Source organism: Pseudophryne corroboree, chromosome 4, assembly GCF_028390025.1.
Source record: "Pseudophryne corroboree isolate aPseCor3 chromosome 4, aPseCor3.hap2, whole genome shotgun sequence".
NCBI lineage: Eukaryota > Metazoa > Chordata > Amphibia > Anura > Myobatrachidae > Pseudophryne > Pseudophryne corroboree.
In genome coordinates, this window is record NC_086447.1 from 432,986,170 (window position 1) to 433,013,466 (window position 27,297).

At 44.0% G+C, this 27,297-nt stretch overlaps 1 protein-coding gene and 1 long non-coding RNA gene across 2 annotated transcripts in view; one reads left to right on the forward strand and one right to left on the reverse strand.

The window, feature by feature from the left end:
• Positions 1–1,370: 1,370 nt before the first annotated feature.
• On the reverse strand, positions 1,371–7,964 carry TENT5A (terminal nucleotidyltransferase 5A). The gene is made up of 2 exons (XM_063916883.1): positions 6,837–7,964; positions 1,371–6,411 (listed from the first exon to the last, which is right to left on the reverse strand). Exons 1-2 carry the CDS (start codon positions 7,269–7,271, stop codon positions 5,632–5,634), a joined length of 1,215 nt encoding a protein of 404 aa, XP_063772953.1. The 5' UTR covers positions 7,272–7,964; the 3' UTR covers positions 1,371–5,631.
• Positions 7,965–8,367: 403 nt separating this feature from the next.
• Positions 8,368–27,297, forward strand: part of LOC134911477 (uncharacterized) — a 47,146-nt gene continuing 28,216 nt past the window's right edge. The window contains exon 1 of the long non-coding RNA XR_010176608.1: positions 8,368–8,465. This is a non-coding gene — a long non-coding RNA (uncharacterized LOC134911477). The remainder of the gene's footprint in view (positions 8,466–27,297) is intronic.

Sequence of the window (27,297 nt, forward strand, 5' to 3'; positions counted from 1 at the left end):
GGGTTGTGCTCACAGCCCAACACCGTGCAGGACGTTTGGCATTTGCCAGAGAACACCAAGATTGGCAAATTCACCACTGACACCCTGTGCTCTTCACAGATGAAAGCAGGTTCTCACTGAGCACATGTGACAGACGTGACAGAGTCTGGAGACGCCAAGGAGAACGTTCTGCTGCCTGCAACATCCTCCAGCATGACCGGTTTGGCAGTGGATCAGTAATGGTGTGGGGTGGCATTTCTTTGGGGGGCCGCACAACCCTCCATGTGCTCGCCAGAGGTAGCCTGACTGCCATTAGGTACTGAGATGAGATCCTCAGACCCCTTGTGAGACCATATGCTGGTGCGGTTGGCCCTGGGTTCCTCCTAATGCAAGACAATGCTAGACCTCATGTGGCTGGAGTGTGTCAGCAGTTCCTGCAAGACGAAGGCATTGATGCTATGGACTGGCCCACCCGTTCCCCAGACCTGAATCCAATTGAGCACATCTGGGACATCATGTTTCACTCCATCAACCAATGCCACGTTGCACCACAGACTGTCCAGGAGTGGGCGGATGCTTTAGTCCAGGTCTGGGAGGAGATCCCTCAGGAGACCATCCACCACCTCATCAGGAGCATGCCCAGGCGTTGTAGGGAGGTCATACAGGCACGAGGAGGCCACAGACACTACTGAGCCTCATTTTGACTTGTTTTAAGGACATTACATCAAAGTTGGATCAGCCTGTAGTATGTTTTTCCACTTTAATTTTGAGGGTGACTCCAAATCCAGACCTCCATGGGTTAATAACTTTGATTTCCATTGATAATTTTTGTGTGATTTTGTTGTCAGCACATTCAACTATGTCAAGAACAAAGTATTTAATAAGAATATTTCATTCATTCAGATCTAGGGTGTGTTATTTTAGTGTTCCCTTTATTTTTTTGAGCAGTGTATGTATATATATATATATATATATATATATATATATATATATATATATATATATATATAGCTAAGACAGACCATGTAGTGTGTAAATCATTGTTATAACATTCGACTCAGACTGAGGTATTAAATCAATGTACAATTCTTATCTTGATAACCCCTCCCCCAATTCACATATCCTAATATATTCAATTATAGGTGTTGCTTTTAGGTTATCAACTTTGCTAAGTGGGTGAAGAGCCAAGTATTTTTGGCATGTTTCATCTAGGCCCTTTCCTAGCTGACTGCACACATTTGGCTGGAAAAAAGAAAATAAGGATTAGGCTTTTTTTTTTTTTTTTGAGCTCCCATGTGGAAGCGGATGAACCAGACTATTCTCAGAACCAGTGAATTTCTACTATTTTGCACTCATCCATAACATATTCAACCAAAGACATACTACGCAAATCAATAGAAAAAAATAACTTTTATTTACAAAACAAATCCAAATATTGGATGCTGTAAACAAAATTTACAATCCTTTTCTGCAAGAATGTATGTCATCAGCATGATATTTTTTTTTTTTTTTTTGTGGGGGTGTCTGTATTTAACTCAAATTAGCATCCAAAGCAAAGCAAGGAGCAGATTAGCAGTAAGGAGGCACACTGCACAGACAGAGGAAGGCTGAAAGCAAAATGAGCACAGACTTCTGAAATGCTGTCAATTTTCTACAGCCAAGATGGTTATATTTGTTTCCAGCATTTTTATCTTATACTGTACACAACCTCAGGATTTCGGTTTATCCCCATTTTGCAAATAAAAGCCACAGTTATATATAGGTAAAATATATTTCTGCTTTTGCAGATTTAGCTCTGAAACATTTAGGTTTACAATTAAATATTCAAAGAAAATATTTTTCTGTTTAATTTTCTCTCCATTGTATTTTTTTTTTTTTAATTGGCAAAGTCATCAACATAATACAAGTCATGTACAAAGCATTTTACATGAATCATTCCAAAATCTGAATAAAATAGATGTATGTAATGGAAAAGCATCAGTGTATAAAGCAAAAATATTAAGAAAAGTACAAATTTGACACTGCCCCCCTCCCCCATGCATTTTTGTGCAACATACAACGGTTTGGCTTGAAAGAGTTCTGATGTTTCATCACATTTGTGTTAGTAGCTTTATCTCAACATAGATTAGCAATAAATCCATCCACCATACAAGCTGTCCAATGGCTGGTGTTTAAGGAGTCATGTATTTCAAAGGGAGCTTTGTCTCTCCTGCAAATTCTCAGTTCCAATAAGCTGGATGACAGACGAGTCATTTCCATAATTACTGCAAGAAATGGCTGTACAGAATACTGCATAAAAATGTAGTCAGAGACTATTATGAATAAAGCGTGTTGAAACTAAACTGAATATAGAAAGTACATCTGTGACATGACTGTTTAAAATTAGTTGCAGCTAGTTGAATTTCTAAGGGGGAAAAAAAAAAAAAAGGCAGGAAAATTAAATCTCAAGGAGATACTCTATAATAAAGCTATACAGAAACATGTCTTATGAAGTAGCTTCTTATTGTCAATAGGTGGTATTTGTGGCAGAACTGTGTTTCAACACCTTTAACTAAGATGAATTATTTGTGCAATGCAAATAGTTGTGGTAAGAATAGTCATACCCCATCACCAGCTGATCCTATTTCCCCAGCCATCCCCTTCAATTCAGCTCATAAGCCATGTGAATATATCTATGGATACTGTTCCGATTTAGACAAGCACATCTCAATTCTGATTTACTGTCTGGAGCAATGAGACATGGGAATCATACATTTCTCTTTGCTATTAATCAAGGAAGGCTCTCCATTGACCAAACACAAGACAGGAGCAGTCAGAGAAAAGGCCAGAAACTTCCGTGTAAACAGAGTGGCAGTGCAATAGCTTTAACAGATCCTGCTAAATTCACAGGAATGGTGCTACAGTAAACAAATCAGATTCCTGCTAAAACAGCCTTTTATGACTGTATGAAAAAAAAAAAGTAGACACTCAATCTAGCAATTTTCTGAAGTTACTGAAGGAGGACAGGATTCCAATCTGAGCAACTGGCCTCAATAGAAGCCTTGGGGGCCAAAGTTAACCTTAACCATTTAACTGCTAGTATTAAATAAAATGTAATGCAGTGGTGTAAATATATATATATATATATATATATATACATACACACACACACACACACACACACACACACACACACTATATGTGCTGTCAGCATAAACTTATTTTACTCTACTGGAAATAGGCATGTTATTTGGCACTACCATTTTAACAGACTGCTGGCTATCAAGATTAAACTCCTCCAGTAACATACAACAACCTATATTTTGATTAGCATTTTATGCTGTGTTGTTGGAAATTAAAGGTCACTAGGATGAAGACTCAGTTAATCAGACTTGAATACTTCTGCAAATATGCTAACATTAGGTCTACTAGCTTCCATATTGACTATATTTCCACAGTGATTTATAATGAAGACATTGTCTAAATATTCCACATCTGGAGAAAAGAAGGTCTAATAGGGAGGTGTCTGCATAGTTCTATACGTAAGAAAATGTGCAAGTAAGCACCAGAAGCTGTGAAACAATAAATTAATACACATATTAAATCTTTCAGTCATGTCTCTACACATCAGGTGGATGGAACAGACTGTGAAAGCAATCAAAGGCCAAGATAATAAATCAGAAAAGTAGAAAGGGGATGTTACTTTATCATGCTGTGGGGACAATGACTTGTCAAAGTCCTGCTGCCCCCCTAGACTATAGTGAGAGGACTAATAATGTTATACAAAGAAACCACCAATAGCTGCGGTGTATGCAATATTCAAAAATAATTGTAAAAGTAATATTAAATGGGGACAATAAAGGTTTAATTATGGCTCTTGACAAGAGGATAAAGCAAAAAATGGATTCTAATCGGTAATTTAAATAAAAGTTACAGTACAAATCTTGTAAACCCAAAATATCTAAGTTGTATTAGTAAAATTTAAGGAAAAGACAAAACATACTGAACTAAAGTAACCGTGCAATTCAGCTTCATTTCACATTAAATACCTCTAGTGGTCTTACTATGGCAACATGCATCCATTGAAAACATACATAAGTCTTTAGATCCACTAAAATTCTGTTTGGTGTAAATGGATTTCAAAAGACTTCGCGATTTCAAATGTTTGGTGTTAAAACTTCAATGTGCTCACATATATTATAATTCTAAAATAAACTTATCACATGCGTAGATTTCAAAATATCTGATAAACAATTATAGACTCCCTTGTCTTTGTATTTTATGTTCTTAAAAGGGGAACAAGGAAAAAAAAAAAAAGTTACCCATAAGTGTTGATTTCACAGAATTCCCAGGTACGAGCTCAAAACTCTTTGCAAAGCCATTATACTTTGAATCCTATTGTAAACTGTTCAACACAGTTCGTTATATAAACAATCTAAGTGCTACATTTACCTAAATCTTATTTCAATAAATCTGTGTATGCAGAAACACACACTTTTAATATGCAAACATTTCACAAATAAACTGTATACAAGTTTTTGCCAATTAAAAATATGGCATTTTCTGCTCATCACAAGTTCAGGATTTATTTTTTGTTTTGTTTTATCTAGAATCCCTGATAAAAGAAAATGTGCGGTTTAATCACATCTTAATCTTAATTTTCTGAAGGACACAGGCACTTTGATACAGTAAATAAAGAAGTACACAACTGTTTATCTTCCGCTTTCATTTTGGGTATTCAAGAAATCTTTGGTCCACAAGCGTTATGTTTGCTACTAACCCTAAGCATGGTCACATTTGTAAAATGTGATTCATGCAAAATCTGAAAATAATTATATATATATTTCAGAAGATTTAGGGCTCATTCACTTGTCCACTGCTTTGTTATTTTCTTATGTTAATAAATGGATAAATGGATGAAAAGTGCATTGAAGTAGGACTCCAAGAGTCAACGGTGATATTACCATTATTGCACTGTAAAGTATTAGAGCACGTTACTTTTTATGCACGTTACCAGTACAAGAGATTGTACTGGTAAAAGCGCAGCACGTGATAAAATGCATCACTATAGTGCACTTGTTTTCTATACGTTTTTAACCACTTACTAAACACTTGTGAATGAGCCCTCATAATTATCAGCACTGTACCACCCCTACTAGCAGTAAGTCATGTCTGGGAAAGCTTTCTATGCAAGCAGGCAGGTTATACATTCTAAACGACTCAAGAACTTTCTTAAAATTCAAATTCTCAGTCTAATATCCAATGTATTTTCCTTCACACATTGCTACATATATAGGAAATTCAGAAGTAAAAGGCATTTACTCCCTTTTGCAAAAATCCATTTGACTAGCCAACTTCTTCCTATTTAAATGTCAAGTGAGCAGAAACTGCTAACCTGTACTTACATTAAGCATTCCTTCTTTGCAATGCAGAAGGTTACGTTAGCTTTAAATGACAGGCTGCTTTGTGCTCTGGGACTGAACCCAATTAATCAGGAGCTTATCATTTTGATCATGCTCTCGTGAATTCTATATGATCTACAAGCTTCACGAAGATTGAAACCAGGAGCAGATCGTCATTTGTAAAAAAAAAAACCTCACACCTTATTATATAACTGGGTATTCCCATTTTTCTATTTAGGGAACGCTTTACTCACAGAAATCGTTGTCAATCTTAATTACAGGGTAACCAAGTGGAGTATGTATGTTGCTGGCATGTAAAGACAGGTTGAACCTGGGCAATATAATAATTGCTAAAATTGGCATCTGCTACATATGGGGCAGGCTGATAGTAGCAAGTTACATTAGCCACGTTGGGAATAATGTTTTGTTCAGCCAGTACTCGAATGGCTAGCATGGTGATAAGGCTCAGAGTCTGCCTTCTTTCATGTCCCATGAGACATACTGTACTTTCATTGACCACACCATGTAGAGTCATGAGATAGTCATATTTGCGATCTTCTAAACCCACAAAGTGGTTCTGCAAGTAGGACTCCAGCTTTCTTTGCTGCTCTCCAATGTCTGAAAAGTCAATGAAAAACCTAGAACACATGTACCTCTGCTGGGACTTCATTTCTGATTCTGAGGCTGCCCTAAAGCCTCTTACCAAGAGGTTGCAGTACTTTAGAAGGCCACCTCCACGGATCTCCTCAGGGTTCCGGGTGGCAATGGTCTTGTGACAAAGGTGGTCAAAGGCTTTTTGGAAATCCCCATACACACTCTCACCAATAATGGTGGGGTGGAAAGTTTCAGTCATTGGGTTCTCTGAGCACTCGTAAAAAAGCAATAGAGAATCCAGTTTAATCTGAAAGGAATCAACACTGAATTCAAACTGCCTCCTTAAAAAATCCACAAATTTAAGTTCCACATTTTTGCCATGGTTATTGGATAGTGAAATCAGACTCCATCGGTCGTTATCATTGCACACCTTCACCATTTTCTGCACATATGCTTCCTGCAATGGGAAAAATAAACATAAAACCAGTCAGTCACAAAAGCATGGCGACAAGTTTCAGACCCCGTAGTTGCTAGAACCCCAGCTCACATCTAGAAACAATACCAGACAGGCTGCAATAAGCAGTAACAGGGATGGAGGATCATAGGAAGCTTAGAAGCTACATTTTGACAGAAAGCCAAGAACATAAGCAATATGTGTAAGCTACAAGTGATTTCCAATGGCTCCAGTGTAAGGACTTTGTATGGTAGAGATGAGCCCCCCTTATACAGAGAAAGTACATGGAGCTCACTGTAATAGGGCTCAGGAGATGTAAAGACATGTACAGTAAGTCACCAGCCCAGAGGGCAGGGAGGGGGTATGTGCCCTGCGGCTAATGATCCCCCCGGGGTAATGGGCACGGCAGGGGCGTCCTTATTACTTACCTTTAGGGTGAGCGGGGATATCTTCTCCTTGTTAACTCCTTCGGGTAAGAAGTCCAGCAGGCAGTCCAGCACCACTTCTTTCACCGTCTGGAACTCGGCCTCTCCCCGCAGGTCTGCGCAGAAGATGAGGTCCAGGTCCTTGTAGCCCAGCCCGCTGTCCTCATGCAGGACGTGACTGGCCGCCGAGCCGTTCAGCCGGACATCTCGGACGGTGATGTTCCTCTCCTCCAGCCGGCACCGTACCGCCTTCACGATCTGCCCGGGCTTCATCTCCAGCGTAGGGAAGTTGCCGCGGCCGTGGATGGGGATGGTCTCGGTGAGGATGGCGTCCAGACGCTGCACTTGCTCCCAGCTCAGGACATTGTAATTACTGCTATCGCAGCCCGGGCATACAGTGCCAGTGACGCTGCCTCCTTCTTGCTCATCGTCTGCCATGGTGCGATGCTGCAGCTACACCGAGCCGGGCACTGCACTAATCCGCTACACGGAGCAGAGACAGCAAAGTGCGCACCCCCAGCACCCGCTATCGCTCACAGCCGAGCCCGCACTCACTACAGCAGCACTCTTCCCTGGTGTGAGCCACAGACACGCCGCATCCCCAGGGTCCGCTGACAGCTGCCTGTAGCCGGGGCAGGACACAGTATCACCACGTGTGACAGCCGCTGTCTCTGGAGCTTTCCTATGCTGCGCTTGCCTCTATCTACTTTATATATGGGGCGCTGGTGCCCGCCCCGGCACGCCCCCTCATTAGCCTAGCCGCGATCTGCCCGGGCAGCTCTCTCCCCTGTCTCCGTCACTAGGGCTGCCGCTGCTGCTGCCTGCGACTAGTTGACGTTGTTGCACGGAGTGTGTATAGCAGCAGCTGTGGCTGCACTGACTGAGGACTCTCCGGCCGGGGTTACCCCTGTTTGCCCCGGGGCTCCCCCAGTGAAGGCAGGGCCTGGTCCAGGGCGTCTGCGTCACGGAGGATACTTTCCTCTGTAAATAGGGAAAAGTATTTTCCCAGACGGCAGTTCCGCGCAGTCTCTGCCCGCAGAGTGCAATGAGTGTATATGTGTAGCTGCGCGGACAAGCGGCGGGGTAATGGCTGGGAGGCTGGGGCAGTCCCTATGAAGCCTTAAGCAGCAGACAGACTAGAGTTAATGCTGGCCCCTCTGGTGCTGCGGGGGCCGATGGACCGACTACAGTACCACTAGTACACTACGCACACAGCAGGACATCAGCAAGCATCACTGTGCGGGCGGGGGGCAGTAGGACCGCGCAGCCAGTGGACACAGTTCTAGAACCCCCCTGCATTAAACCTGATTATAATTATAATACAGTAGTGAGCGCCGACGTTCCAGGAAGCTCTCGGACTTTCTAGAGAGATGATTGACATGAATTCGGCCAATCGAAATGCAATGACGCACGTGCATTTTTTTCTGACGTCTGATGCTCCGCCAATCCAGATGAGGGAGGGGCGGAGGCAGAATCTCGGTGAATGAGTGATGTGTGCTGCAGAAATGAAGCTTATTTCTGCACGGTGACAGCGGCTTGATCGATGCTGTCTACGTTGCATGTGCACTATACGACGACACTGATCCCATACAGAAACTCAGGATGGACTGTACAGTCATCCTGCATAACTGTGTACAGTATACGGGTGTCTCCATGTTGCATATCTGGTCTATGTCTACAGGTGTCTTCATGTTGTATATCTGTGTGTACTGGTATCTCTATTGCTTATTTGTGTGTGCTGGTGTCTCCATGTTGTAATATCTATGTGTGCAGTACTTGTTTTATTGCTTATCATACTGGTGTCTCCAGTTGCATATACAGTATGTGTATATACTAGTGTCTGTGTTTCATGTTTATGTGTACTGGTGTCTCCATGTTGCATATCTGTGAATCCTCGTATCTCCCATGTTGTATATCTGTATTCACTGGTGTCTCCTTATTGCTTACTTTTGTGCGCTGGTATCTCCTTATTGCTTATCTGTTTAAACAGGTTTCTTCATGTTGCATATCTGTGCATACAAGTGTCTCCATGTTGCATATCTGTGTATGCTGGTGTCTCCATGTTGCATATCTGTGTATACTAGTGTCACTGTTTCTTATTTATGTGTACTGGAGTCTCTATATTGTATGTCTGTGTGTACTGGTGTCTCATGTTGTATATCTGTATTCACTGGTATTTCCTTATTGCATATACGTGTGCGCTGGTGTCTCTTTATTGCATATCTGTGTATACTGGTGTCTCCATGTTGTATGTCTGGGCATACTTGTGTCTTGTTGCATATCTGTGCTTTCTCCTGTCTCCATGTTGTATATCTGTATTCACTGGTGTCTCCTTATTGCATATCTGTGTATACTGGTCTCTCCATGTTGTATATCTGTGTGCACTGGAGTCTCCTTATTGCATATCTGTGTATACTGGTCTCTCCATGTTGTATATCTGTGTGCACTGGAGTCTCCTTATTGCATATCTGTGTATACTGGTCTCTCCATGTTGTAGTGCGGTGTATACTGGTGTGTCCATGTTGCATGTCTGTGTTGAATCAGAAATATGTAATGAGTACAGTAATTATGTAGTTTAGGGGTATCCTGGCCATGTCACTGTGGCATTAAAATAATCCCCATAATCTGATACGTGTGTATTGCAGCAGTAAATGGTCTCTGTATGAGCTGCTGGTATAGAAGTGGTGTACACTTGTTTGCTTGCATCTGTTCCTCACTTATCTCTTTAATCCCGGAAAGGGAACAGATAATTAATTATGAATGACCATTTGCCATCCTATTTACATGAGTCACATAAAGCTAAACCATAAAGGGAAAGGGCTCTAGCTGCTGCATGCCTCGGGGTGTCTAGGGTTCAGCTGTGTGGCAACAGCACCGCCTGCTGACCACTTGTCATAGAACACACATCCCTGACTTGTGGGGTGGGACTGTGGGATACACAAATGAATCACACAGACTCCCTTATGTGTCTGCTAAGAGTAAAATGAAATTCATTGAAATTAAAAGAGAATTCTAGGAAGTAATGAATGAATTAAGTGTTCCTCTCCCCTTACACGTGTTTTTCTACAAAGCAACCGAAACGGGCAGTTCCATTTATATCTGTGTTTTGGAGAATAGTGGGCACTTGGGGGATATCTGATTTCTTTGCAGCTATTTAATGCAGGAAATAATGCTGTTTGTTAAATGATGGGAGAGACAGGATAAAAAGGTAGGCTGGGTTTTTCAATCAGCGTACATTTCAGGGTACAATCAGCGTACATCAGCGTACATGCCTACATTTACTTTAGCAATACCTACCCATTGTACAAATACAGCTCATATGCAAGGTTCAGTTTTGTGCTTCAGTAAGCCAATGCATAGAGAAAACCACACACTGAAAATGTCTGCATTCTACAAAGAAGCGTGAAACAAGCAAGTGCTTTGCAGAATTCAGTGATTCATCTCATCTCTGACTTGTGGTGGGCTATTGTTTTGGTCTACACAGTGTGATAGTACTGACATACATATAGTTCTCATAATACTGGTCATATTATGTTTAATATGAAGTACTATAGCATACAGCTCTTCATATAAGTCGGACATTATACTGGTAGTTTGGGACATGTGCAAGTACACCATTTTGTAGCATATTTAACCAGTAAGCAGCTTTTAGATGGGATGCGGTCAGTATGCTGGCGGTCGTGATGCTGGTGCTCCAAATCCTGGTGCGGGAATCCCAACATCACTTGGAATGCCGACACTGGAATATCGACCGCTGAAATCCTGAACGTGAGTGTGCTGGGATTTTGCCCGTGGTGGTGGAGGGAGGAGAGGTTAGGTTTAGGCTTTAGGGGGAGGGTTAGGCTGTGGGAAAGAGGAAGAGAGGGTTAGGCTTAAGCTGGGGGAAGGGTGTATTAGGAACACCCGGGGAGGGTTAGGCTGTGGGAAGGTAGGGATAGGAGGGGGGAAGGGAGGTTAGGCTGTGGGAAAGAGGAAGAGAGGGTTAAACCGGCTTAAGCTGGGGGAAGGGTGTATTAGGAACACCCGGGGAGGGTTAGGCTGTGGGAAGGTAGGGCTAGGAGGGGGAGGGGAGGTTAGGCTGTGGGAAAGAGGATGAGAGGGTTAGGCTTAAGCTGGGGGAAGGATGTATTAGGAACACCCGGGGAGGGTTAGGCTGTGGGAAGGTTTGGCTAGTGAAGGGGGGGGGGTTAGGCTGTGGGAAAGAGGAAGAGAGGGTTAGGTTTAAGCTGGGGGAAGGGTAGGGCTAGGCTGCGGGGAGGGGGGAGTCAAGTTTAGGCACTACTGAGGAGGGTTAGACTGTGAGGGGAGGTTTTGGTTAGAGGGAGAGGGTGCGCATACTTACCCGACCCCTGTTGAGATGCTGGGCATCGGGATACTGGTGTTGGTCTTATGGCCGCCAGCATCCCAAATGCTGACATTCCGTATCACCCTTCAAGACTGATTATTCCATAACCTGTGACAGGTATACGGACAGCTTGTATAGTGTATACAGATGGAGATTCTATTTACCTATCCTATTAAATTTTAAGCAGCAGTTTATAGAACACCTTATTTTAGATATTGAAAGTCATGTGAAAATTCTATTTGTTGTATGTTGTGTCAATTGTTTATCTATTAAATGTGGCAATTCACGTGTCATGATGACATCATTCTGCCTTACCAATACCTTTGTTTCCACATAAGTGCAGCACCACTCCATTGCTTGACATTTGGAAAATGTTAACACGTTGCATGTCTACATTTTGAAATGTCTCCATCGCAGCTGTCAATATTGTGGTGCCGACATGAATGCCAACCTTTTGACTACATCTTTTTTGCCTAGTTTATTTAGATGACAATAGTCTCTAGTTTGCCGCAGTGCTAGAGGCCTCAGAGAAACCTGGTGTTTGGTAGAATTTAGTAAGCTCAGGATTCCACAATGTGATATTGTAGACCTCAGAGGTGGATATTGCCTACACTTCTGCAAACACGAGGGAACAAATGTCTTATGTTTGTGTCCAGCAGCAAACATGATGCTGAAGAAATGTGGGCACACATCTGTCCTGAGCCAGCAGATATTCACGGTACTCCTGCGTCACAAAAACAAAATAAAAACCTGCAAAACCAGAAGATGAAGGAGGTTATGTTAAGATAAATAATGAAGGACAGTCATGGCTTCCAGCTGTTTATTGTCTAAATATTTCTACAATGACTACTTCAACTTTTAAGCCTCCTCCTTCTGCTCTCTCTTCATTACAACGTATTGTATTTCCAGAAATTCCTTTTGCTGATTGCTGTTTTAATATTGCTTATAATGCTTCTGCATTACCTTAGCCACACAAATTCTCCACCACCAACTACAGTTGTCCTATTGCTACCCTTTGTATCCATTGTCAGTTTGCCATTGTTAACCCTTTTTAAGTGATGTCATAGTTTCTGAGTCCAGACAACTCCATGTGGGTTTCAAAAATAAAAAAAAGGATTTTTGGTCACTTACCACTAACTTCTTTTCTCCGAAGCAGGCTTTGGTACACTGGACCATGGGGATTGTAGAATGGGCTGAAGTTTGGCACTTAAATAACTGTAATTTTAATTAGAAGCTCCTCCCCCCGCAACCACATATTACCAGTACTCCTTTTAAAAGAGTCCGACAAGGAGTACGAGCAACCCAATGAAACTGTTAGAACAAACAAATCCATAGGGAAAAGACAGTCAAGAACCTAAATCTCACACGACTGAGCGTGAGGGAGGGATACGCAGTCTCCCTCAGCCTGCATCAGAGAAAAGGATTCAATGGTAAGTGAAAAAAATTCCTCTAATCTTTTTCAGCAAGGCTGCTGGGACACTGGACCATGGGACATTCAAAAGCCTCCCCCCAGGGGAGGGAACACTCAGGCTGTCTGACAGAAGAACTTTACAGCCAAAGTGGATAAAAACTAGAGATGAGCGCCTGAAATTTTTCGGGTTTTGTGTTTTGGTTTTGGGTTCGGTTCCGCGGCCGTGTTTTGGGTTCGAACGCGTTTTGGCAAAACCTCACCGAATTTTTTTTGTCGGATTCGGGTGTGTTTTGGATTCGGGTGTTTTTTTCAAAAAACACTAAAAAACAGCTTAAATCATAGAATTTGGGGGTCATTTTGATCCCAAAGTATTATTAACCTCAAAAACCATAATTTACACTCATTTTCAGTCTATTCTGAATACCTCACACCTCACAATATTATTTTTAGTCCTAAAATTTGCACCGAGGTCGCTGTGTGAGTAAGATAAGCGACCCTAGTGGCCGACACAAACACCGGGCCCATCTAGGAGTGGCACTGCAGTGTCACGCAGGATGTCCCTTCCAAAAAACCCTCCCCAAACAGCACATGACGCAAAGAAAAAAAGAGGCGCAATGAGGTAGCTGTGTGAGTAAGATTAGCGACCCTAGTGGCCGACACAAACACCGGGCCCATCTAGGAGTGGCACTGCAGTGTCACGCAGGATGTCCCTTCCAAAAAACCCTCCCCAAACAGCACATGACGCAAAGAAAAAAAGAGGCGCAATGAGGTAGCTGTGTGAGTAAGATTAGCGACCCTAGTGGCCGACACAAACACCGGGCCCATCTAGGAGTGGCACTGCAGTGTCACGCAGGATGTCCCTTCCAAAAAACCCTCCCCAAACAGCACATGACGCAAAGAAAAAAAGAGGCGCAATGAGGTAGCTGTGTGAGTAAGATTAGCGACCCTAGTGGCCGACACAAACACCGGGCCCATCTAGGAGTGGCACTGCAGTGTCACGCAGGATGTCCCTTCCAAAAAACCCTCCCCAAACAGCACATGACGCAAAGAAAAAAAGAGGCGCAATGAGGTAGCTGACTGTGTGAGTAAGATTAGCGACCCTAGTGGCCGACACAAACACCGGGCCCATCTAGGAGTGGCACTGCAGTGTCACGCAGGATGTCCCTTCCAAAAAACCCTCCCCAATCAGCACATGATGCAAAGAAAAAGAAAAGAAAAAAGAGGTGCAAGATGGAATTGTCCTTGGGCCCTCCCACCCACCCTTATGTTGTATAAACAAAACAGGACATGCACACTTTAACCAACCCATCATTTCAGTGACAGGGTCTGCCACACGACTGTGACTGATATGACGGGTTGGTTTGGACCCCCCCCAAAAAAGAAGCAATTAATCTCTCCTTGCACAAACTGGCTCTACAGAGGCAAGATGTCCACCTCATCTTCACCCTCCGATATATCACCGTGTACATCCCCCTCCTCACAGATTATCAATTCGTCCCCACTGGAATCCACCATCTCAGCTCCCTGTGTACTTTGTGGAGGCAATTGCTGCTGGTCAATGTCTCCGCGGAGGAATTGATTATAATTCATTTTAATGAACATCATCTTCTCCACATTTTCTGGATGTAACCTCGTACGCCGATTGCTGACAAGGTGAGCGGCGGCACTAAACACTCTTTCGGAGTACACACTTGTGGGAGGGCAACTTAGGTAGAATAAAGCCAGTTTGTGCAAGGGCCTCCAAATTGCCTCTTTTTCCTGCCAGTATAAGTACGGACTGTGTGACGTGCCTACTTGGATGCGGTCACTCATATAATCCTCCACCATTCTATCAATGTTGAGAGAATCATATGCAGTGACAGTAGACGACATGTCCGTAATCGTTGTCAGGTCCTTCAGTCCGGACCAGATGTCAGCATCAGCAGTCGCTCCAGACTGCCCTGCATCACCGCCAGCGGGTGGGCTCGGAATTCTGAGCCTTTTCCTCGCACCCCCAGTTGCGGGAGAATGTGAAGGAGGAGATGTTGACAGGTCGCGTTCCGCTTGACTTGACAATTTTGTCACCAGTAGGTCTTTCAACCCCAGCAGACCTGTGTCTGCCGGAAAGAGAGATCCAAGGTAGGCTTTAAATCTAGGATCGAGCACGGTGGCCAAAATGTAGTGCTCTGATTTCAACAGATTGACCACCCGTGAATCCTTGTTAAGCGAATTAAGGGCTGCATCCACAAGTCCCACATGCCTAGCGGAATCGCTCCCTTTTAGCTCCTTCTTCAATGCCTCCAGCTTCTTCTGCAAAAGCCTGATGAGGGGAATGACCTGACTCAGGCTGGCAGTGTCTGAACTGACTTCACGTGTGGCAAGTTCAAAGGGCATCAGAACCTTGCACAACGTTGAAATCATTCTCCACTGCACTTGAGACAGGTGCATTCCACCTACTATATCGTGCTCAATTGTATAGGCTTGAATGGCCTTTTGCTGCTCCTCCAACCTCTGAAGCATATAGAGGGTTGAATTCCACCTCGTTACCACTTCTTGCTTCAGATGATGGCAGGGCAGGTTCAGTAGTTTTTGGTGGTGCTCCAGTCTTCTGTACGTGGTGCCTGTACGCCGAAAGTGTCCCGCAATTTTTCTGGCCACCGACAGCATCTCTTGCACGCCCCTGTCGTTTTTTTAAAAATTCTGCACCACCAAATTCAAGGTATGTGCAAAACATGGGACGTGCTGGAATTTGCCCATATTTAATGCACACACAATATTGCTGGCGTTGTCCGATGCCACAAATCCACAGGAGAGTCCAATTGGGGTAAGCCATTCCGCGATGATCTTCCTCAGTTGCCGTAAGAGGTTTTCAGCTGTGTGCGTATTCTGGAAAGCGGTGATACAAAGCGTAGCCTGCCTAGGAAAGAGTTGGCGTTTGCGAGATGCTGCTACTGGTGCCGCCGCTGCTGTTCTTGCGGCGGGAGTCCATACATCTACCCAGTGGGCTGTCACAGTCATATAGTCCTGACCCTGCCCTGCTACACTTGTCCACATGTCCGTGGTTAAGTGGACATTGGGTACAACTGCATTTTTTAGGACACTGGTGAGTCTTTTTCTGACGTCCGTGTACATTCTCGGTATCGCCTGCCTAGAGAAGTGGAACCTAGATGGTATTTGGTAACGGGGGCACACTGCCTCAATAAATTGTCTAGTTCCCTGTGAACTAACGGCGGATACCGGACGCACGTCTAACACCAACATAGTTGTCAAGGACTCAGTTATCCGCTTTGCAGTAGGATGACTGCTGTGATATTTCATCTTCCTCGCAAAGGACTGTTGAACAGTCAATTGCTTACTGGAAGTAGTACAAGTGGGCTTACGACTTCCCCTCTGGGATGACCATCGACTCCCAGCGGCAACAACAGCAGCGCCAGCAGCAGTAGGCGTTACACGCAAGGATGCATCGGAGGAATCCCAGGCAGGAGAGGACTCGTCAGAATTGCCAGTGACATGGCCTGCAGGACTATTGGCATTCCTGGGGAAGGAGGAAATTGACACTGAGGGAGTTGGTGGGGTGGTTTGCGTGAGCTTGGTTACAAGAGGAAGGGATTTACTGGTCAGTGGACTGCTTCCGCTGTCACCCAAAGTTTTTGAACTTGTCACTGACTTATTATGAATGCGCTGCAGGTGACGTATAAGGGAGGATGTTCCGAGGTGGTTAACGTCCTTACCCCTACTTATTACAGCTTGACAAAGGGAACACACGGCTTGACACCTGTTGTCCGCATTTCTGGTGAAATACCTCCACACCGAAGAGCTGATTTTTTTGGTATTTTCACCTGGCATGTCAACGGCCATATTCCTCCCACGGACAACAGGTGTCTCCCCGGGTGCCTGACTTAAACAAACCACCTCACCATCAGAATCCTCCTGGTCAATTTCCTCCCCAGCGCCAGCAACACCCATATCCTCCTCATCCTGGTGTACTTCAACACTGACATCTTCAATCTGACTATCAGGAACTGGACTGCGGGTGCTCCTTCCAGCACTTGCAGGGGGCGTGCAAATGGTGGAAGGCGCATGCTCTTCACGTCCAGTGTTGGGAAGGTCAGGCATCGCAACCGACACAATTGGACTCTCCTTGTGGATTTGGGATTTCAAAGAACGCACAGTTCTTTGCGGTGCTTTTGCCAGCTTGAGTCTTTTCAGTTTTCTAGCGAGAGGCTGAGTGCTTCCATCCTCATGTGAAGCTGAACCACTAGCCATGAACATAGGCCAGGGCCTCAGCCGTTCCTTGCCACTCCGTGTGGTAAATGGCATATTGGCAAGTTTACGCTTCTCCTCCGACAATTTTATTTTAGGTTTTGGAGTCCTTTTTTTACTGATATTTGGTGTTTTGGTTTTGACATGCTCTGTACTATGCCATTGGGCATCGGCCTTGGCAGACGACGTTGCTGGCATTTCATCGTCTCGGCCATGACTAGTGGCAGCAGCTTCAGCACGAGGTGGAAGTGGATCTTGATCTTTCCCTAATTTTGGAACCTCAACATTTTTGTTCTCCATATTTTAATAGGCACAACTAAAAGGCACCTCAGGTAAACAATGGAGATGGATGGATTGGATACTAGTATACAATTATGGACGGGCTGCCGAGTGCCGACACAGAGGTAGCCACAGCCGTGAACTACCGCACTGTACTGTGTCTGCTGCTAATATATAGACTGGTTGATAAAGAGATAGTATACTCGTAACTAGTATGTATGTATGTATAAAGAAAGAAAAAAAAACCACGGTTAGGTGGTATATACAATTATGGACGGGCTGCCGAGTGCCGACACAGAGGTAGCCACAGCCGTGAACTACCGCACTGTACTGTGTCTGCTGCTAATATATAGACTGGTTGATAAAGAGATAGTATACTCGTAACTAGTATGTATGTATAAAGAAAGAAAAAAAAACCACGGTTAGGTGGTATATACAATTATGGACGGGCTGCCGAGTGCCGACACAGAGGTAGCCACAGCCGTGAACTACCGCACTGTACTGTGTCTGCTGCTAATATATAGACTGGTTGATAAAGAGATAGTATACTCGTAACTAGTATGTATGTATAAAGAAAGAAAAAAAAACCACGGTTAGGTGGTATATACAATTATGGACGGGCTGCCGAGTGCCGACACAGAGGTAGCCACAGCCGTGAACTACCGCACTGTACTGTGTCTGCTGCTAATATATAGACTGGTTGATAAAGAGATAGTATACTCGTAACTAGTATGTATGTATAAAGAAAGAAAAAAAAACCACGGTTAGGTGGTATATACAATTATGGACGGGCTGCCGAGTGCCGACACAGAGGTAGCCACAGCCGTGAACTACCGCACTGTACTGTGTCTGCTGCTAATATATAGACTGGTTGATAAAGAGATAGTATACTCGTAACTAGTATGTATGTATAAAGAAAGAAAAAAAAACCACGGTTAGGTGGTATATACAATTATGGACGGGCTGCCGAGTGCCGACACAGAGGTAGCCACAGCCGTGAACTACCGCACTGTACTGTGTCTGCTGCTAATATATAGACTGGTTGATAAAGAGATAGTATACTCGTAACTAGTATGTATGTATAAAGAAAGAAAAAAAAACCACGGTTAGGTGGTATATACAATTATGGACGGGCTGCCGAGTGCCGACACAGAGGTAGCCACAGCCGTGAACTACCGCACTGTACTGTGTCTGCTGCTAATATATAGACTGGTTGATAAAGAGATAGTATACTCGTAACTAGTATGTATGTATAAAGAAAGAAAAAAAAACCACGGTTAGGTGGTATATACAATTATGGACGGGCTGCCGAGTGCCGACACAGAGGTAGCCACAGCCGTGAACTACCGCACTGTACTGTGTCTGCTGCTAATATATAGACTGGTTGATAAAGAGATAGTATACTCGTAACTAGTATGTATGTATAAAGAAAGAAAAAAAAACCACGGTTAGGTGGTATATACAATTATGGACGGGCTGCCGAGTGCCGACACAGAGGTAGCCACAGCCGTGAACTACCGCACTGTACTGTGTCTGCTGCTAATATATAGACTGGTTGATAAAGAGATAGTATACTCGTAACTAGTATGTATGTATAAAGAAAGAAAAAAAAAACACGGTTAGGTGGTATATACAATTATGGACGGGCTGCCGAGTGCCGACACAGAGGTAGCCACAGCCGTGAACTACCGCACTGTACTGTGTCTGCTGCTAATATATAGACTGGTTGATAAAGAGATAGTATACTCGTAACTAGTATGTATGTATAAAGAAAGAAAAAAAAACCACGGTTAGGTGGTATATACAATTATGGACGGGCTGCCGAGTGCCGACACAGAGGTAGCCACAGCCGTGAACTACCGCACTGTACTGTGTCTGCTGCTAATATATAGACTGGTTGATAAAGAGATAGTATACTCGTAACTAGTATGTATGTATAAAGAAAGAAAAAAAAACCACGGTTAGGTGGTATATACAATTATGGACGGGCTGCCGAGTGCCGACACAGAGGTAGCCACAGCCGTGAACTACCGCACTGTACTGTGTCTGCTGCTAATATAGACTGGTTGATAAAGAGATAGTATACTCGTAACTAGTATGTATGTATAAAGAAAGAAAAAAAAAACACGGTTAGGTGGTATATACAATTATGGACGGGCTGCCGAGTGCCGACACAGAGGTAGCCACAGCCGTGAACTACCGCACTGTACTGTGTCTGCTGCTAATATAGACTGGTTGATAAAGAGATAGTATACTACTAATATTATATATACTGGTGGTCAGGTCACTGGTCACTAGTCACACTGGCAGTGGCACTCCTGCAGCAAAAGTGTGCACTGTTTTAATATAATATTATGTACTCCTGGCTCCTGCTATAACCTATAACTGGCACTGCAGTAGTGCTCCCCAGTCTCCCCCACAATTATAAGCTGTGTGAGCTGAGCAGTCAGACAGATATATAATATATATAGATGATGCAGCACACTGGCCTGAGCCTGAGCAGTGCACACAGATATGGTATGTGACTGACTGAGTCACTGTGTGTATCGCTTTTTTCAGGCAGAGAACGGATATATTAAATAAACTGCACTGTGTGTCTGGTGGTCACTCACTATATAATATATTATGTACTCCTGGCTCCTGCTATAACCTATAACTGGCACTGCAGTAGTGCTCCCCAGTCTCCCCCACAATTATAAGCTGTGTGAGCTGAGCAGTCAGACAGATAATCAGATATATATAATATTATATATAGATAATAGATGATGCAGCACACTGGCCTGAGCCTGAGCAGTGCACACAGATATGGTATGTGACTGAGTCACTGTGTGCTGTGTATCGCTTTTTTCAGGCAGAGAACGGATTATAAATAAAACTGGTGGTCACTATCAGCAAAACTCTGCACTGTACTGAGTACTCCTAATGCTCCCCAAAATTAGTAAATCAAGTGTCTCTCTAATCTATTCTAAACGGAGAGGACGCCAGCCACGTCCTCTCCCTATCAATCTCAATGCACGTGTGAAAATGGCGGCGACGCGCGGCTCCTTATATAGAATCCGAGTCTCGCGATAGAATCCGAGCCTCGCGAGAATCCGACAGCGTCATGATGACGTTCGGGCGCGCTCGGGTTAACCGAGCAAGGCGGGAAGATCCGAGTCGCTCGGACCCGTGAAAAAAAACATGAAGTTCGTGCGGGTTCGGATTCAGAGAAACCGAACCCGCTCATCTCTAATAAAAACATGAAAATGATAAAAACAAGTAAACTTGTTTACACAGGACCAGGTAACTGCACAACAGACCTTTTCCACTGAAGATCCATGTTGCATTGTCCAGGAGGTCACCGCCGCCCTAGTGCAATGCACTGATGCCCCATCTGGTGCCGGTCACCCTGGACTAGATTAGGCTCGAGTGATGATCGTGTGGATCCAACGCGCAATTGTCTGCTTTAAAGCTGGCTAACCACGTTTTTGTGCATCATAAAGTACAAGCAAAGAATCTAAATAGGAAGCAGAAGTCTTGTCCAAGTAAATCCACAGAGCTCGAACTACATCTAGTAGAGCCAGATCATCCTAGTCCCGGTAAGTAGCCGAATGAGGAAAAAATGGAAAGACAATTTCCTGGTTTAAGTGAAAAGCCAAAACAACTTTTGGCTGTAAAGTAGGATCCGTACAGCGAATTGCTCTATTGTCAAGGAAGATGAGAAAATGTGGCTTGCAAAACAAAGCCCCTTAACTTGGAAACGCACAGAGATGAGTCAATAGCCATAAAGAAGACCAGCTTCCAAGTAATGAACTGAAGATCTACTGAATTCAAAGGCTCAAATGGAGGCTGTTTGAGCTGTTAGGACCAGATTAAGATTCCAAGGCGCTACCAGCAGATGAAACGGTGTTTGAATATGCACCACACCCTGTAAAAATGTTTGGACCTCTAGAAGAGGGGTAAAATGCCTTTGGAAGAAATTTGACAGGGCTAAAATCTGTACTTTCGAAGTTTTAAACCAAATGTACCCAAAGGAAAACCAAAAACTCAGACAAAAATTGGATGTATGAATCAGTCTCTGTTCACACCACAAAAGGTAGATGTTCCACACTCTGTGTTAATTGCGCAATGAAACCTGTTTCCGGGCTTCCAGCATAGTGCGGACTACCAAGGGAGAGAAACCTTAGCTTTCAAAAGCTCGGTCTCAAAAGCCAGGATGCTAAAGCCAACCATGGAACATTCTTGTGCAGAAACGGATGTTGTTGTAGTAGGTCTGGGTGCCTTGGAAGACGCCACCTGGGACTACAGAAATTTTGAGTATATTGGCTTACCATGACCTATGCAGCCAGTCTGGAGTAACTAGGATCACCATCATTCATTGGAATTCAATGCGCTTGAGCACCCGAGACAACATTGGGATCAGATGGAACAGATACACTAGACGAAAGTCCCACGGAACCGTCATGGCATTCACTGTGAAAGCCGTGCGGGTCCCTAGATCTGGCACATATTTGTTAAATCTTTTAGTTGAGAATCTATGAGATCCATTTGTGGAAGGCCCCACTTCCGAACTAAGTGTTTGTGCCGCCTTGATTTACATATGCCACCGCCGTGGCGTTAAATATGAACTGGCCAGCTGGCCAATTACTGAAATTCCCACAAATTAAACCTGGCATACTGAATGGTCTCGAAAGGGGAGATCATCATGCCCAACAGCTTCATGCCCAACAAGATCGACCGTAATGACGGGGCCAAGTTCTGTAGGGTCCGTGCCCTGGACTCCAGCAAGAAAATCCTTTGGAGCAAGGTGTCGAAGACCACCCCCAAGAACTGAAAGTGCTGACTTTTCCAAATTCAGGATCCATCCTTGATCCTGAAGTACCTGAACCGTGTGATCTAGATGCTCGTGTAACTATGAAGCTGAATCCGCTTTCACAAGCAGATCATTTAAATGAGGTATGACCATGATCCCTATCTTGCGCAGTAAGTTTGCCATCACTAACATGATCTTGGTGAAAGCCTACGGATCTGTCAAAATTCTGAATGCTAGTTGCTGGAATTGGTAATGATCAGAACCAACTGCAAAATGGAGGAGTGAATTATGACCTACCCAAATCGATGTGGAGATACGCATCTCTGCCATCCAGTAAGGGCAAATATTCATAATGCGTCTCGCTATATATAGCGAATGCATGTAGAATAAAACCCCTGAAATAGGACTAAAATGCACAGCAACTACACAAAATTCCCAGAACAGTAAAGGCAATACAGTTTTAATAATAGCTTTCATGAGGCAGTTGCCATGGAGAGGAGCCGAGCTGAGACTTGCACCAGTTGAGACACGGGTCGCTGAGCAGCACAGCATGCAATATGGAGAAAAACAGCCAGAAAAACAGACTTAGTTTCACTTGTCTCCTGCACAGCATGGGAGACTACCACTTGCTGCTTCACTGCATAGGGGAGACCAGTATACCATATACCATTTTCTCTACCATTTTACAGAGTTGCCTTCTTCTCCCTCTTCCTCCTCTTCCCCTAGCTTCACCATAGGGTTGCTTGGATGAACGGGACTCAAAAACTTTCAGGAAAGGGCATTGAGGTGCTTTTTCCCAAGACGATGCTGCACCTCAAATTTAAATGGCTGCAAGGCCAAAATCCAGCAGGTCACACAAGCATTCACTTCTTTGTTCATGTGCATCCACTCTAAAGGGGCATGATCTGTAACCAATAAGATCTCTCTCCCAAATAATATTTTAACTAGTCTACTGCCCACTTGATTGCCAAAACACTGTGGATCTACAGGTGAGTACTTGCGCTCCCTGGGCAGCAATTTCAGGCTGAGGTAGAGGATGGGTTTATCTTCCCCTTCTACCACTTGGGAAAGGACTGCCCCCAATCCTTTACCCGAGGCATCTGTCTGCAATATAAATTGCTTCTTGAAATCAGGAGCCTTCAAAGCAGGTTCTGCAGACAAGGCACACCTTAAATCCTGCCAAGCAGCCTCTGCTGGTCTTGACCATGTTATTTTGTCTGGGGATTGTTTTTTCAGACACTCAGTAAGTGGTGCCGCCCTTATGGCAAAAGTAGTAACCCACTAGACCAAGGAATGTTCTGAGCTGGGTTTTTCATTTGGGTTTAGGCCATGTGAGGACCGCCTCCACCTTACAGGGCTGAGGTTTTACCTGCCCCCTGCCTACAATATATCCCAAATATTTCGCCTCCACCATTCCAATGGCACACTTCTCAGAATTAACAGTAAACCCATGTGCCTGTAAAGACTGTAACACTGCCTCTACTCTTGGATGGTGTGACTCCCAGTCAGAACTAAAGATCACTATGTCGTCTAGCATATTCTCTATGAGGTTGCAGCAACTTGTTCATACAGTAGCTCTCTGGAAAGTTGCTGGAGCTCCATGCAAACCAAACGGCAGTACTTTATACTGAAATAAACCCTGTGGGGTAGAGAAAGCTGTTTTGGCCTTAGCATCCTCAATTAAAGGAAACTATCAATACCTTTTTGTCAAATCCAGAGTGGTGAGATACTGGCTGTGTGCTAGGTTCTCCATCAGCTCGTCAACCCAGGGCAGTACGTAGGAATCAAATTGTGAAACCTCATTTAACTTGCGAAAATCATTGCAGAATCTTAAAGCAATTAGCTATTTGATTGCTCTATGACCCCTAGGCGTAGCATCTCGTCTGCTTCTCGTTTGACCACAGCTGGCTTTGCCTCAGGTATATGGTATGGTCTCTATTTTATTACCACCCTGGAAGGAGTAAAAATATCATGCTGGATGATTTGGGTTTTCCCTGGAAAGGCAGAGAATACATCCTGGTTTCATGCCACTAAGTTCACCACTTCTTGTTTCTCTCTAGGATTAAGGGTATCTTCAATGGGCACCTGACATTCTGGGGTTTTCTTAGCCACCAGTGAGTATGGACCAGCACTCTCTTTCCAGGGTTTTAACAGGTTTACATGGTAGATTTGTACCTCCTTACGTCTACCCTCCTGTCAAACTCTATAATTAACAGGTCGCACTGCTTCTGTTACTTTATAAGTAAAACGTCAGTGGCAGAAATCTCAGAATCCAAGTAACTTTCTTACATATAAGACTACCTACCACTCCTATCATCGGGCCCTGGACACTGCCAAACAAACATATTTCCAATCTCTTATCATGCCACCAAACCCAAGCGACTTTTTAATACATTTAAATCACTTCTTTACCCTCCCTCACCTCCCCCACTAGCTACTATCAGTGCACAAGAACTTGCTTCCTACTTCAAAGATAATATTAATAAAATCCAAGATGAAATTGTATGTTCTAACTCAGCCAGTGACCTGCTCAATTCCCTACCTGAACCCTCTGGCACTTTCTCTTCATTTGATCCCTCAAGTGAAGATGAAGTATCAACACTTTTTTCATCCTCCTACTCCACTACCTCTCCTCTTGATCCTATACCCTCACAGGTCAGTTAATCCTTGTCTCCTGTACTTATCCCAACCTTAACTAAAATCTGTAATCTCTCTCTCTCTACTGGTATCTTTCCCTCTCTGTTTAAACATGCAGTGATTACTCCCATTCTAAAAAAACACAACTCTGACCCAAACACACTCTCTAACTACCGTCCCATTTCTCAGCTACCAGGTCCCTCCAAGCTACTTGAGAGACTTGCCTACACTCGCCTTACACACTTTCTTAACTCCCACAACTTATTGGACCCACTTCAGTCAGGCTTTCTTGCCCAACACTCCAAAGAGATGGCACTGACTAAAGTAGTGAACGATCTAGTCACTGCTAGATCAAAAAGCCATTACACACTACTTATTCTTCTAGATCTCTCTGCTGCTTTTGACACTGTTGACCACTCTCTTCTCATACAAACACTACAATCCCTAGGTCTTCAGGACACAGCCCTTACTTTGTACCTATCTAATCGCTTTTTCAGTGTTCACTTCTCTGATTCTACCTCCGCTTCTCTACCTCTATCAGTTGGAGTACCGCAAGGCGCAGTCTTAGGTCCTCTGCTGTTCTCAATCTATACCTCCTCTCTTGGTAAACTAATCACCTCCTTCGGATTTCAGTATCATTTGTACACTGATGATACTCAAATCTACATATCCTCCCCAGATTTATCACCATCTGTATTGGCTCATGTCACTGGATGCCTGTCTGCCATTTCATCTTGGATGTCATCTCGCCACCTCAAACTCAACATTTCCAAAACCGATTTAATTATTTTCCCACCAACGAAGAGTAGTTACCAACCTGATATCTCCATAACTGTTGACAATGCAACTATCCACCCTACCCCACAAGCTCGCTGCCTAGGTGTCACCCTTGACTCTGAACTGTTCCACACATTCAATCTGTCTCTAAATCATGTTACATGCACCTTAAAAATATATCCAAAATACGCCCTTATCTTACACAAAACACTGCAAAAACTCTAATCCATGCACTCATCATCTCCTGCGTTGATTATTGTAATAGGCTCCTTACTGGTCTTCCCAAACATAGGCTCTCACCACTACAATCCATTTTAAATGCAGCTGCGAGGCTAATCTTCCTCGCTAGATGTTCTTCGTCTGCTGATCCGCTCTGTCAGTCCCTCCATTGGTTACCGGTATTCTACTGTGTTAAATATAAAATACTTTTACTTACATACAAGGCTATTAACCAAACTGCACCATCATACATCTCCTCACTCATCTCAAAATATCTCCCTACCAGACCTCTCCACTCTGCACAAGGTCTGCGTCTCTCATCCACATGTATTACCTGTTTCCACTCAAAATTACAGGAATTTACCCGGGCTTCACCCACGCTGTGGAATGCCCTCCCACGCACAGTAAGACTCTCCTCTAGTCTCCAAACCTTTAAACGTTCCCTGAAAACTCATCTCTTGAGACAAGCCTACAAAATTCCAGACCCACCCATATAACCTCCAATGCTTCCCTATCCAGTTACATCCTCTCTGTACAGTCCACATAATCTCACATTTTGTCTTCCAACATTGCTGGGTGATCATATCATACAACCCATTAAGAACCTAGCAATCTGGTGGCCCATTATGTAACAGGTAGCATCTATCCTTGTGTATCAATGCCTATTTCCCTATTGATTGTAAGCTTGCAAGCAGGCCTTCCTACCTCTGTGTCTGTCTGTCTTTGCCCAGTTTTGTTCTATAACTGTTGTTCTAATTGTAAAGCATAATGGAATATGCTGCGCTATATAAGAAACTGCTAATAAATAATTTATAAGGACCTTGCCATTGAGCATTTCATTTACTCTCACTAGTAGGTTCAAGAACCATTACCTTGCCTCTCAATTTAAAAGATCGTTTGACCATGGTCACGTCCTAATTAAGTTTTTGCCACTGTTGGGCCCTATCCATGTGCTTGTTCAGGAGTGGCGCAATTTGCCTTAACCGGACATACAATTGGGACACAAACTGAACGATGTTAGGTTCTTGGCATGACTGTTGTTCCCACCCTTCTTTCAACAGATCCACATTCCCTCTAAGTTGCCTCCTATAGAGGAGTTCAAAAGGACTCAACCCTGGGGTGATCTTCAGTATGCCGACTGACGGGATCCCGGCGCACAGTATACCGGCGCCGGGATCCCGACAGCCGGCATACCGACACTTATTCTCCCTCGTGGGGGTCCTTGACCCCCCTGGAGGGAGAATAAGTGCCCGTAGCGTGGCGAGCGCAGTGAGCCTGCAAGGGGCTCATTTGCGCTCGCCACACTGTGGGTAAGCTGGCGGTCGGGCTCCCGGCGCCGGTATGCTGGTCCGACCGCCGGCATACCATAGTGAACCCCCATAGAGGACTGGGGCACCTCTCGTACTGCAAACATTAAATAGGAAAGGAGTAAGACCCAATCCTGCTTTTCCTCTGACATTGCCCTTTTTATCATCTGTTGAAGAGTCTGGTTAAATCGTTCTGCCAGGCCATCCGTTTCCGAGTGGTAAACTGAGGTAGTAATACTATCCACCTTTAACAGTCAGCACAAATATTTCATTATTTTATAGACAAAAGGGGTACCTTAGACCTCTTTCAGTATTACCAGGCGGGTGCACATTGTCAATAATTCCTGGGCAATGGTGCTAGATTTCATATTCCATAGTGGTATGGCCTCCGAGTATCTGGTGGCATAATCCACTGCTAATAGTATGTATTGATGCCCTTGAGCTGATATTTCCAC